At 46.2% G+C, this 13,821-nt stretch overlaps 1 protein-coding gene across 1 annotated transcript in view; it reads right to left on the reverse strand.

Annotated features, from left to right (window-relative positions):
• Nucleotides 1-6,245: 6,245 nt before the first annotated feature.
• ERCC6L2 (ERCC excision repair 6 like 2) overlaps nucleotides 6,246-13,821 on the reverse strand; it is a gene marked incomplete at its 3' end in the record, with an annotated part of 107,751 nt that continues 100,175 nt past the window's right edge. Inside the window, exon 19 of the mRNA XM_084898938.1 lies at nucleotides 6,246-7,467. Within this exon, the coding sequence (XP_084755064.1) occupies nucleotides 6,495-7,467 (973 nt within the window). The remainder of the gene's footprint in view (nucleotides 7,468-13,821) is intronic.

Below are 13,821 nucleotides of genomic sequence, written 5' to 3' on the forward strand. Positions count from 1 at the left end.
GCCTCCTTAGTGTACATTCCCTCCACTGCTTACAAAAGTGCACGTGTTTCTTGTATTTTGGCAATTCGTCTGGATGACACTAAAATCCCACCTTTAATCATTTCTGAGGGCAAGAAGGAAAAGATTGAACAAGTTTTGGGCATTTTTATTCTTGAAACTGAAAAAGCCTGGGCCACACAAACAGTTATAAGGAAGTGGGTTGATTTAATGCTGCTGCTTGTTATGCGAGGGAGCCAAAGAGGTCTGCTAGTCTGGGATGCAGCCAGCACTCACTGCGCTAAAGACATGAAGACATTTCTTCACGAAAGAAAAATAGATCAGATAATGATTCCCACAGGAATGACGGCCTATCTCCAGACTCTTGACATTGCAATAAACAAGCCATTCAAAGACAATTTGCGCATGGAAATTAATGACTACATTGAAAATAGAATGGAGAGAAATCAGCGTGGAAACTTTGTGAAACCTAAACTGCAAGTTGTGACTTGGGTGAAGAATTCATGGGAGAAAATCACTGACAGTTGCATTGCAAATGCACTGCGAGCAGGCTACCTTGACAAGAAGTACTCATTTAAAGACAGTGCTATTGCTAAACATGAGAGATTTGGTCCACTGATTCTGAAAGAAATGGAGTCACAAGAAATTCACCAGGAAATTCAGGAATTGGATTGTTATGATGATGTTCCAGAAGATGATGACATGATTGCCATTGAATAAATGAGTAAATTCTTGATACTGTAGGATTCACAGTTTGTCTGGTTTGTGTTGACAACTATCGTATTACCGTACCGTATACAGGTAACAAATTTCCTTTATTTTCTTTTAACAATAAATGTGTACTGTATTCTTCTTCATGGAAAAATAAGACATCCCCTGAAAATAAGGCCTAGCGCATCTTTGGGAGCAAAAATTAATATAAGACACTGTCTTATTTTCGGGGAAACAGGGTAGCAGGCTGGGCCGGGCCCTTGGCCGAGGGCACCAGCGTGGATGGCGAGAGGAACTGGAAGGCAGGGAAGCTGCTGCAGGGAAGGTCTGGGGGTGGGGGTGGCGGTGGGGGTGGGGTATGGGCGGAGCATGGCTGGGGACCTGAGGCCACGCAGCAGGCCCAGAGGCCTCGGGGAGTGTGGTTCAGGCTGGCGGTGAAAGGTTTCATGCACCTGGGGCCTGCTTTCCTCCAGGGACCTGCAGCTTCTCCGTGTCAGCACACCTTGGGCTGACAACGCACTTGGGACGGGCCAGGAGGTCCATCTCACTGAGCTTCCTCCCTCTCCATCCCTCCCGCCCTCCCTCCCGTCCTGTCCTCCCTCCCCGTCCTCAGTCAGAGCTCCCTCTCAGCCTCCTGCCTCCCGGGCTCAGCTGGATGCGTGGGGATCAGGTTGAGGCGGGTCCCGAGGGCGTGGGCCAGACCGCAGGAACCACAGACATTCACACAGGGCGCGCCCTCAGTGGCCAGAGGGACGGCACCCCCGGCGGCGGAGGGGACCCTCTGGCCCGGCCCCACTGGGGGAGGCTCGCATTTCACAGCCACATTCTGACCCGCAGAGTGGTGTCCACGCTGCTGGACATGGAGAGCTCCATGGGCCCTGGGACCTGGTGCTTGAGAAGGGATGCACTCGGGGTCAGAGGCTGACCCAGAAGAGCCCGGCGCTTTGCCAGCAGGCCAGGTGGGGCGTTGGCAGAGGGAGAAGAGCAGGAGTCCTGGCCGGAGAGTCTGCCATTGCAAGCACCGGTGAGGGCGCTGGCAGGAGAGCAGGGCAGGTGGGGTCTGACCACGTGAGAGCAGAGGTCCTTATGCAGCACATGCTGGCATTTATGTTTTGAAAAAGTAAGAGTTTTGATCAATGCTTTTACAACTCCAGGAAAGAAAAGACTATGGATTAGCTATCATAAGCCTTCTCTTAAAGTCTTTCTTTCAGTCCATAAGCATGTCTCACTTTAGATAAAATAAAATCCAGAGGTAAAAGATATTTGGGGGCCACTAATTCATGCTTCAGTTTGACAGGATGACTTACTAGAGTTTCCTGAGAAACAAGAAATTCAGAGATGCATACTTTCCCCCTTAGATAAGCTACAAGAATATAGACTCAGTTATTTCTTTCAATGAGATGGGGGCGGAGGGCATTTAGGTAGCCAAAAAGAGGTCTACAGAAAGATGCATTCTTGGTTTCTAAATATGAGAGAGAGCAGTGCATAACCTAGTAAGAATGTCAGCTGGGTGCTGGCAGGTGTCACTCAATCACTCAGCTGTGCTATGCACCTGAGGGTCGAGGGTCTGATTCCTAGTCGGGGCACATCTGCAGGTTGAGGTTTGATCCCTGGTCCTGGTTGGGGCATGCATGGGAGGCAGTGGATGAATGATGTTTCTCTCTTTCCTTTCCAAACATCTCATGGAACAGCCATGGGGGTGGGGTGGGGTGGGGACAGTCCTCTGATGAGGAAAAACACAAACAAACAAACAAGTCAACGGGACATCATCAGTGTCCGGGGCAGAAAGGCATCATACTCGTATAATTAAGGCTGGTCTTACATTTGGACGTTTAGAGGCCAAATATAACCACCATAGTTCGTTAACCCGCCACAGAGCAAACCAAGTCTATGCTGGTCTAGTTAGAGAAGCAGGCTGTGTGTGGCTGTTTCTATCCAGAGGGACCGTAACCACACCGGGGCTGGCAAAGCAGAGTGGCTGCAGCCAGGTTCAGGGCATGTCCGCTGGCCTCGCCCAGGGCTGGGATGAGCTTGGGAGCAGGGAGGAGATCAACCACCTCATCCTGGCCAGTGACAGAGTCTTAGACCAAGTAGCCGATCAGAGTTATGGGAAGCTTCAAAGTAAAGCTGGGCCCAGGACTGGCCCTCAGCCCCCGAAGTGCCATCTCCAGGGATGGCCTGGTGGTGTGCTGAAAAGCCTGTGCTGGAGGCTGGCCTTGCCCTCGGGGGCTGGGCTCCCACAGCCTCTGACTCCTCAAGGTAGGGCCCATTTAACCCTCCCCCCCCCCCCCCAGGGGCTAAGAGTAATTGCCCCAAGGCTGTGTTCACACTTAAAACTCTGCAGTGGTGGTTGCCCTTAGAGAAAAGTGAGTTGCTTTTCCCACTGCCTCAGACTGTGTGTGTGTGTGAGTGTGTGTGTGTGTGTGTGTGTGTGTGTGTGTAACAGTGTTAGGGCTGTCACACAGGCTACATGCATGTTACCACCTCCCGTCCAGGCTCCCAGAAGCCCTGGGTGTGGACCTTTGCAGAAGCCGGCGGGGGTGGAGCTGGGAAACAATCAGTGATGATTACATGAGCACGAGGGAGGCGCCTGAAGGCACTGGGCACCGTGGGCACTGGGAAAGCCATGCGACTTGCTGGTGGTTCCAGACTCGCTGCTGTCTGCTTATGACAGGGACCACGGCTCCGCTCCGGCCTGGTGAGCTCACAAACGGCCTCTGGGGCAGGCAGCGACCCCACCCTTTCGGGCTTTATAGCCTAGTAAATGTCAAAAAAGCTTTTGGGAATTCACATATAGTTATCAACGTTTATATCAGGTAAGGATAGTGAAAAAGACTAAACTATGATCATGTCATTAAAACAGGGTTATTTCAATATACAGGAAGGATAACTTCAGAATTTAAAAATTGCACACGTTGAAATTTAAGAGCAACCCTACGTGCCACGTGGCTCTCTGTGGAATGCTCAGAAGTCCTTCTCCAGCTTGTCTCTGCAGCCCAAGGCTCCTAGGCCTTGAACAAAGGGCAGCCACCCACCTGCCATGTTAATTTACTTGAAGAAGTGGTTTCAGGGCTTAAAAGGAACCCTGAGGAACTCAGGTGCAAAAGCCTCTCAATATCTTGCCTCAGTTTCCAATAGTAATAACTGTGCTGAGTCTTGGCCGGGTGGCCCAGTGGGTGGGAGCGGCACCCCGTTCACCAGAGGTTGACAATTCCAGGTCAGGGCACACGTCTAGGTTGTGAGTTTCATCTTCGGGGCACGTACGTACAGGAGGCAACCGATGGATCAACTTTCTCAAGTCCAAAAGCACATCCTCAGGAGAGGGTTAAAAACAAAGCAGTGTGGAATGCTAGCAGCCAGAAACTACCTGTGCTTTAAAGAGAAGTGAAAAGGACATAGTGTGGCAAACAGACGCACAAAACTCCATTTGGAAGGTTTTTAGTAATGATCTCATCCCTGTGGTTTTCAAACTGGTGCTTCATGGAGCCACAGAGATACTGCTTGAAACCAGAAGAGCTCAATTTTAATTGCTTCAAATAGTTGAGTTTCCAATTAAGATAAGAGTTCAACTGCTTAAAACAGAGGATTGAATACCACTAATTCAGTCCCTCTCAGACAGAAAGGGGAAACGGAGGCTGAGAGAAGCCCCAGGGTTTGCCCAGGGCCACCTGTTTAGTGGCAGAACCTGGTGGCACACCCGTGTGTGGCAGGATTTGTATCGTCACCTCCGTGGCCTCCCAGTCTCCCACCACTGCCCAGTGCCTTCCAGAGCCTTCCGGCGGGCGCCTCACCCGGGGCCTGCGCCCCGCGTGGCACTGCTGCTGTGTGACAGGGATGACAGACAGACCTGCGCCCGCAACTGCCGGAAAGTAACCTAAACTCCAGGTCTGTACGTTTGCTCCCATCTTGACTATTTCTGATGACAATCTCTCTAATAGTATTCTATTGGAAGAGACTAGAGCTAATATTCTTATGAGAATTGTATGATTGTATGGTCATGTCCATGTACAAAATGTAAAGGTATTTTATATTATGAAAGGTACACTTTTATTAAAATGCCTGAACTCTACCATCTGTTATATACACTGAGATGAAGAGGCTCCTATTTGCTTATCTGAGCTCCATGTACAACGGATCACATGGGGCTGAGAACATTTATGTCAAGTCTAGCACACTGCACACACGTTCATTGTGGAGCAAGCACCTGGGTGGTGAAATGTAGAAGATGGTAAGTTGACATAACTCAGCTGCAAGTAGCAAAACAAAACAAAATATGCTCCCCCACCAAGAAAAAAAACAAAACAACAGCCTGAAGAAAAAAAACTTTACATAACCGAAAACAATGATTTTTCAAACTTTTTTCTCAATCATTACTGGGTCATAAAATGAGTTTCGTGAGTTATGAGAACACACACATATATGTACAAGAGCCAAAAGTGCAATAGAGGAGAAGATACCCAAGTATGCTGCCTGCCTTAAATATGATTTCATAAATCTTTCCCCACAATCTACTGCTCTGATGTAAATACATTTCACAGCCCGTAAAATGCTCAACTGCTCAGTCCCTGGAGGAGGGATTTCTTTCTGACTCTTTTTGGTCATTTCTGAGCAGCGGCTCCTCACCCTGGTCCTCTGCAGGCCTCTCCCCTCCACACAGCGACCGGGACCCCGGGCACCACCGCTGCCCGGCTCACCGCCCGCTTCTGGAAACGCCCACCTATCAGCTGCGAGCTCAGAGGGGGAGGCTGCTGCGGTGCATCTGAATGTGGTCAGAGAAGCTGCAGGTGTCGGCTGCCAGGCTTCCCAGACAGGGTCCCCTCTGTCACCCCGAGCAGGTCGCACCTGGGCCTCTGGAGCTCCCAGCACAGTCCACTCGGGCTGAGCAAATGCTGCCAATTCAGCAATGAGCACATCCTGCATTAAGTTAAATCCAATAGGATATAAGTTTCAAGTAAAATATTTACTCATTTCTTTATACTTAATACAAAAGGCACTCTGCAAAGCTTTACAGTGATTAGGTCCGAGTAGTTGTAGGAAAAGCTGAGACAGTGACATCCTGGGGCTAAGGTAATAATCATACCACTGCAGCATCGTCTCTCATATGGTAAAGTTATACACTAACCCTTTGATTCTGAGCAGTTATAAACTTACTATTTTAACATAATATCACATATTCAGTTCTAGCAATTATGGTCACCTACGGTAATTTAACAACAGTAGACATGATACGAGGGTAAAGGAAAACAGTTAACGTAATTTTCCAACTGTTAGAAACACCTCAGTGTACACTTGATTTGGGCAGGGGGTGAACATCATCTGGCCTATGACTTAATGGGATCTGGGAGAGTAAACCAAAGCTCCTAAAGCTAAAAGGATGCCCATCCTGATCAAATTCGACCCTTCACCTGTCACGTTGGGAAACAGCTGTAGACCAGGGCGCGTGACTTCTCCAAAGTCACATGATGACTCAGCAAGAGAGATGCCCAGGTCTCCCAGTAAATACAGAACTGTTTCTATTGCTTAAGAGGCTTATGGAATAAAATTCATTTTTATTCTATAAATAAAATCACATTTTATAATAAATCACGTTAATAAAATCAAAATTTTAAAAAGATCAAATAAGATATCAAGGAAAGAAAATACATGATAACATTTTTGACTTAAAAAATGACCCTAGAGCACGAGTTTAATAAAAATATATATTGACAAGTGTGTTCAAGTTAACATGATGAGGGAGAAAGAGTGTTGCGAACATTGATGGCAGAAGTTTGTACGTCCATATACTATTATTGCGTTTTGGTTGTGCTTTCATCAGTATCACTTAAATTCACTTTTTTCCACAAAAAGTTCTCGTTTGATTTCCAAAGCGAAGTTTCTGGCTGCTCTGTCCTGGAGGGTGCAGCCAGGGGCACTTTTTCACACAGAGTCTCTATCACTGCCAAGTCGGTGAGCTTGCTGAGCTTGCTGAGGCTGTCGTCATTCTGCTCATTCAGGATGTCCCAGAAATCTTTTGGTCTCTGTTTTGCTTTTGCCATGGGCCCTGAGAGAGTTTTCCTTGGCAGTCGTGTGGGACTGTTCCCGTGGCTTCTAAAGAGGTCATCAAGAATAGAGGTGTCACCCAGCAAGCCTACCACAGAAATCCTTTCTAACACTGGATTTTCTATCTTTTTGTTTTCCATTTCAAAAAAGGGCTCCTTTCTTGAAATGCCCGTTCTTGTGAGGTCCTGCTGGTCTTTCATGGTGTTTTCTAACCACCTCTCACATGCTTCAGACTTGCTGTTCAGGGAACCGGACGCTGTAGGACCTGTGGATACTTGGCCGTGCTTTTCACTGTCAGTCCCTTGGGCAGCGCTTACAGGTAATTCCGGAGTTTCTGCTTTGTTAGAAAGCAGCTCTTCTCTACAGAAACCATGACTTGGAGGCTTAACTGATTTTCCCGTATATCTTTTTGGGCTGCAAATTTGAGAATTTTTTTTGGTAGGATCTCTAAATGACAAAGTTTTGGAATCTGGCAGCTTTTCTTTTATAGGAGACTCTCCCTTTTCAGACTTATTCCTGCCTCTCTTTCCTTCCTTGTGGGCAGGTTTAACGAGTCCTGCAGCAGAATCCACAAAGAAGTCTTTGACCTCTGGATACTGAGAAGCATAAAAGTCTCTCAGCATTTTCTGTCGTTCTTCTGATGTGGCGGTAGTTATATGGTGAGCAAATTCCTTCACAGAAGACAAATTAAAATAAGAAGCCATTTCTTCAAATTGTTTTCTGAAGATTTAATGAACAAAACCAGTGGTTATTTTTTATTACGTTTTATCTCTAAAGAACTTGTCATCATGACGTAAAATGTAGAAACACAACAACCTTACTCCTTTAGTATGTATTACCTTAATTCCAAAATAAAAGTGCATTTTTCACTAGCAGAATGTGACTTATTTCCTCACACTAGTGAAAAAAATACTTTAGCTCATGAAATCACCAACTTTAAAAATGATTCTGATTTATACTATTAGGTATTTCCTGGGAATTATGATATCCTGGCACACTACTCTTCCAGTCAGCCAATTTATGACTGACATGAGAATCATAATTCATATAATCTGTATTTGAAAATCTATATTGCATTCAAGTTCCATAAAACTGTCAAAGAAGGGTCTTAATAAATAGAAAACATTCTGGGGGAAAAATTTTTTTTATTTTACTTCTCTGTCCTATTTCCCCTTCTTCCAGACAAATACAGCAAGAATTTCACACATCTTTTTGATGAGCCTAAACAAAAGTTCTAAACTATAAACCTAAATTCTTTCTTCCCCTAATTGGTCTAGTTTCAGTAAAGACAGCTAAACTAAAAGGTGAGGTGCTATTCTTTCCCCCATAGAGCTAGAATGAAAATCCTAAAATGTATATGGAACCACAAAAGACACTGAATAGCCATAGGGATCTTGAGAAACAAGAACAAAGTTTGAGGTATTGCATTATTTGAAGACAAACTCTACTAGAAGGTCATAGTAATCAAAACAACATATTACTAACTTAAGACAGACACACAGATAAATGGGACAGAACTGAAGGCCCAGAAATGAACCCATCCCTATATGGTCAAATAATAGGTGACAAAGAAGGCAAGAATATACAATGGGGTAAAGACAGTCTATTCAAAAAATGGTGTTAGAAAACTGGACAGATACATGCAAATAATGAAACTAGACCACCTTCTTACCCTGTACACAGGCATACACTCACAGAGGATTAAACACTGAAATGTGGTATCTGTAACTATCAAACCCCTAGAAGAAAGTATAGGCAGCAACTCTCTGACATCGCTCATGGCCATAGTGTTTTTGGATATGTCTCTTTGGGCAAGGAAAACAAAATAAAAAATTAATAGAACTATATCAAACTCAAAAGTCTTTGCAGAGCAAAGGAAACCATTAATGAAACAAAAAGACAACCTACTGAATGGAAGAAGATATTCGCCAATGATACACCTGATAGGAGTTAATATCTAATATTTATGAAGAACTCATACAACTCAACACCAAAAAACCCAAAAGAATCCAATTAAAAAATGGGCAAGGGGACCCAAATAGATATTTCTCCAAAGAGGACATACAGATGGCCAACAGACATATGAAAAGATGCTCAAAGTCACTAATCATCAAAGAAATGCAAATTAAAGGAATGTTTGCAAACATTGGGCTCTCTGGACTCCTGGCCCAGACTCCACATCAGCAAAGCAATACCCTCCATCAGCCTCAGTCTGTTTGGGGCGCCCTAGCGAATTACCACAGACGGCAGTTCATCCTCAGTCTGTTTGGGGCACCCTAACGAATTACCACAGACGGGAGGTCAAATGGCGGGCGTTTCTCCCAGGTCTGGGAACTCTGAGGTGCCAGTTCATTTGATCTCTGGAGAGGGCTCTCTTCCTGGCTCCCAGCAGCCACCTCCTCACTGAGTTATCACCTCACACCTGTCACAATGGTTATCATCAATAAAGCTACAACAGTGTTGGCGAGGATGTGGAGATAAGCGATCCTTCAACATTGTTGGGATTGCAAACTGCTATAATCACTATGGAAAGCAGTATGAGGTTCCTCAAAATATTAAAAACTAGAACTACCTTATGACCTAGCAATTTCACTTCTGGGTATTTATTTGAAAAAATCCCAAACACGAATAGATGCATCCCTATGTGCATTGCAGCATTATTTATAATAGCTAAGATATGGAAGTAACCTAAGTATCCTTCAATAGATAACTGGATTAAGAAGATGTGGTATATATAGGCAATGGAATATTACTCAGCTATAAAAAAGAATGAAACTTTATCATTTGTAACAATATGGAGGGACCTAGAGGGCATTATGCTAAGTGAAATAAGTCACACAGAGAAAGACATATACCAGATAACCTCACTTATATGTGGAATCTAAAAAACAAAAAACAGACAAAACAGAAACAGACTCCTGGACACAGAGAACAAACTGATGGTTGCAGATGGGTCAGAGGCTTTGGGGGGGCTGGGTGAAAATGCTGAAAAGATTAAAAAGTACTGATTGGCAGTTACAAAACAGTCATAGGGATGTCAAGTACAGCACAGGGAATATAGTCAATAATACTGTAATAACCATGTATGGTGCCAGGTGGGTGCTAGACTTATTGGAGATTTCACTTCTTAAGTTATATAAATGTCTAACACTATGCTGTCCACCTGAAACTAATATAATATTGAATGTCAACTATGACTGAAAAATAAACACACACGCAACAATAAAATTACATATGTCACTTCAAATATTAGGGAAAAATAAACTGGCACAGGGCAAGGTGGTGAGATGCTATTTGAAGAAGCGAGTTTCATGCTTAGAATAAGATACTAATTAAAGCTGCTATATGCATGTGTGGGAAATGGGCCATTTGGAGCCCCGGTGAGATGGAGGCAGAAAGGTTGTTTTGGGACCTGGGCACTAGACTCTGCTCCTTTTCCCAGGTGAGGATGCTGTGCACTGAGCTGTCTCCCCCAGCCCACAGTCACATGTTGAAGCCCTAAGCAGTCCTGTGTGAGTGATTTGGAGATAGAGCCTTTAGGAGGTAACTACGGTTAAAGGAGGTCGTAAGCAGTCATCAGAGAGGACACAGTGAGGAGGTGGCTGCTGGGAGCCAGGAAGAGAGCCCTCACCAGAGACCAAATAAACTGGCACCTCAATCTTAGAGCTCCCAGACCTGGGAGAAACGCCCGCCATTTGACCTCCCGTCTGTGGTAATTCGCTAGGGCGCCTCAAACAGACTGAGGATGAACTGCCGTCTGTGGTAATTCATTAGGGCGCCCCAAACAGACTGAGGATGAACTGCCGTCTGCGGTAATTCGTTAGGGCGCCCCAAACAGACTGAGGATGAACTGCCGTCTGTGGTAATTCGTTAGGGTGCCCCAAACAGACTGAGGATGAACTGCCGTCTGCGGTAATTCGTTAGGGCGCCCCAAACAGACTGAGGATGAACTGCCGTCTGCGGTAATTCGTTAGGGCGCCCCAAACAGACTGAGGATGAACTGCCGTCTGTGGTAATTCGTTAGGGTGCCCCAAACAGACTGAGGATGAACTGCTGTCTGCGGTAATTCGCTAGGGTGCCCCAAACAGACTGAGGATGAACTGCCGTCTGCGGTAATTCGCTAGGGTGCCCAGACAGACTAAGGCTGATGGAGGGTATCGCTTTGCTGATGTGGAGTCTGGGCCAGGAGTCCAGAGAGCCCAATGTTTGCAAACATTCCTTTACACAAAGGCCATAGATGGTATTGCAGCACGCGACCGAAAGTCCCCAAGTTTTAGAATTACATCTATATCTTATATACTATTTCCTTAAAATATTCATTTATTCATTCAACAGATATATATAAAACCCTCTTATGTGCTAGGCACTGGGGTAGGGACTGTACAACAGAACAAGCCCTAGGTCCCTGTCTTCCAGGGCTTTCTGAAGGTAAGCCGGAGCAGAGTGGGAAATCCCAAGGCGGGGCCAGGGCAGCCCCAGAGGGGGCCTAACCAGTGACTGGCAGGGGCCCGGGGTGGGGAGGCCAGTCCGGCGGAGATGAGGGGGGAGGTCTCCCGGGGATAGAGGCCCCGGTGCATGAAGGGAAGAGAAACTGCCGAGGACCAGCCTGAAAACCTGCGAGGGGTCCGGATGCCCATTTCAGTTTGAATTTTGCACATAACAGAATCCTGAGGATAAAATGTTTAAAAGACGTGTGTAAATAAACCTTACTTTTGCCACTCCCACCAGGCTCTATAAAGCTTGTTTCCTTTGATCTCAGTGGCAATCCTCCCTGTGCCTCATGGCCGTGGCCTTACGGGCACAGTGTGTCTCCGTCCTCCTCACCCCAGTCCTCACTGTTCCAAATCCAGGTACAAACTCTGGCTGATGAGCAGCCATGCCTGCGACCAACAGGATATTTAATAAACAAACACAAGCTTCCAAATTTCTGCCCTGGAAACCGTCCCTGTCCTTGCTGGAAAGCCATAGCAAGCTCTTCAAAGGGCCCGTTTTCACTTCACGTGAAGCAACCAAGGTATTGTTTTGTTTAATTATCATCTCCAAATCCACTCTCCTGGTCTTTCCAATATTTATGTGTGAAGACTGCTATTTATCCCAGGCTTGGTAGTGCCTGAGCAGCTGCCTGAAGTGTCACCCTCGCAGCACTGCCCGGGCCCCTGCCTGCCGAGGCTCGGCCCCTCTGGGGCCAGGATGCAGTCAGCTGTGCCGAGTGTTACTGGAATGGTTCTCAAACGGGGACTCTGCATTGCCCAGGAAGGCTAGTCCCACTAAGCTTGCTTTTCCACTTTATAAATGCTCTCTTTCACAACTTTCCTCTCCCGAAATCTCTCTCCCTTTGAACTGATGACTTTAACTGTCCTTTAACGGAGGAAACATCCCTGTATCTGTGTCCATCTTGGACTCTTCTCTGTTAAAGCCTCACAAAGACTGCATTTGGCCTTCCTTCTCCTGCCTCCATCACTTCATTCTTTTCATTCCCTCTGGCATGATCTCTTTTTCCCCATTAGTCTGTTTCCTGGACATACACACAGGTTCTATTATCTTACCCATTTAAAAAAAATATCTCCCTGTAGAGAGCGCCTGGAAAAAGCCCTGAGCTGAATGTCATCTAAACCCATGGTGCCTAGCAGAGCCATGGCCTGGAGACATACCTTGCCAGAGGCAGGTGTGTTGTCAGTCTGACCTTCAGCTCAGGTGCCAGAGAGTGGGTTTCATTATCTAAATCCAGACAAGCACCAGGAACAAACACAACTACCTAGGCCCACACAGAAGTGACTATTACAGAGAAGTCACAAGATCTCATCTTAGGCTTTAGTAAAACTCCCTGGCATTTTGCTGTATAAAATAAATGTGCTGTATCGGCTCTTGGTCACTGTCTCTCCATCAGAGGACAGCTGTCCCGCCCGACCCCAGCTTTTTTCTTCTATCTCTGTGTCTGTCTCTTTCTTTCCTTTTCTCAATCCCCAGCCGCCTCTACTAAGGGACCAGACCACTTTCCAGCTGCACTGGACACGGAAAAGAGAGAAATATTTATACCTACCTTTGGTCCCACAATGCCCTCCTGCTGCAGCTACATTTCAAATTCCAACTTAAAGAGCTATCCCGGGTCTGGCCACTCACTGTTTGCCCACCTCATCCCAGCACTGTCTACTCAGACTGCTCAGGTCCGAGCAGCCAGTGTGCTCTCTACTGCCCACTCCAGGGGCACCTCCCACAACATGTGATTCAGGTAAGGGCTCCCTCCTTTTTTCTTGGACTTCCGGGTCTCACTGTGCCTCCCACTCAACAGGCCGCCTTCACCTCCAGGCTCAGTCCTGGGGCTCCTCGCCTCTGTGCTCCCTTCCTGTGCTCTTCAGTCCCAGGGGTCCAAACACCATTCATAATCTCTATGCAGATTCTAAATTTAGATCCTAGTCTCAAGATTTCAGAAGAGCAATCCATTGCCTATTCAACATTTTCATAGAACCTCAAATTTAATATGCACCAAAGAGAATTCCTGTTTTGTGTTTTATTTTAAACTCCAAACTTGTTTCTCTCTTAGTTTTCCTGGTTCAGTAAAACCAACTTGTTGCTCAAGACAGAAAGTTGGGAGTTATTCTGTCTTCTCCCTTTCTCAGCAACCAATCCAACACTAAACACATTCATTTAGCTGTTTCTCCATGGCAACAACCCTATTGCAAACCACCATCACATGTCTAATTAATTCCTTCTGGTCTCCCCTAGTCCATGATGCCCTCTTCCACGCAGAAGCTGGAACAATGTTTTAGAAACAAACATCAGATCCTATCCTTCCACTGCTCTTGGAACAACATCCAAACCTTCCCCACAGGCCACCTGGCTCTGCAGCCTCCAGCTCCATCTACATCTCTCCCTTCATCTCCTGCCACTCGCTCCTGGGTTTATTAGGTACTGAGTGCACTAGTCTTCTCTCGGTTCCTCAAACACATCACACCTCTTCCCTCCACAGGGATGCCTGATTCTGGTTCTTTGCCCAGTTAGCCCTCAGGTCTCACGGTAAATGTCACTTGTGCAGTGCAGCCTTCCATGACCACCGAGAGAAAGGTAGTTACACTC

The sequence above is a fragment of the Pipistrellus hanaki genome (assembly GCF_964339955.1).
Source record: "Pipistrellus hanaki genome assembly, chromosome: 11".
NCBI classification, from domain to species: domain Eukaryota; kingdom Metazoa; phylum Chordata; class Mammalia; order Chiroptera; family Vespertilionidae; genus Pipistrellus; species Pipistrellus hanaki.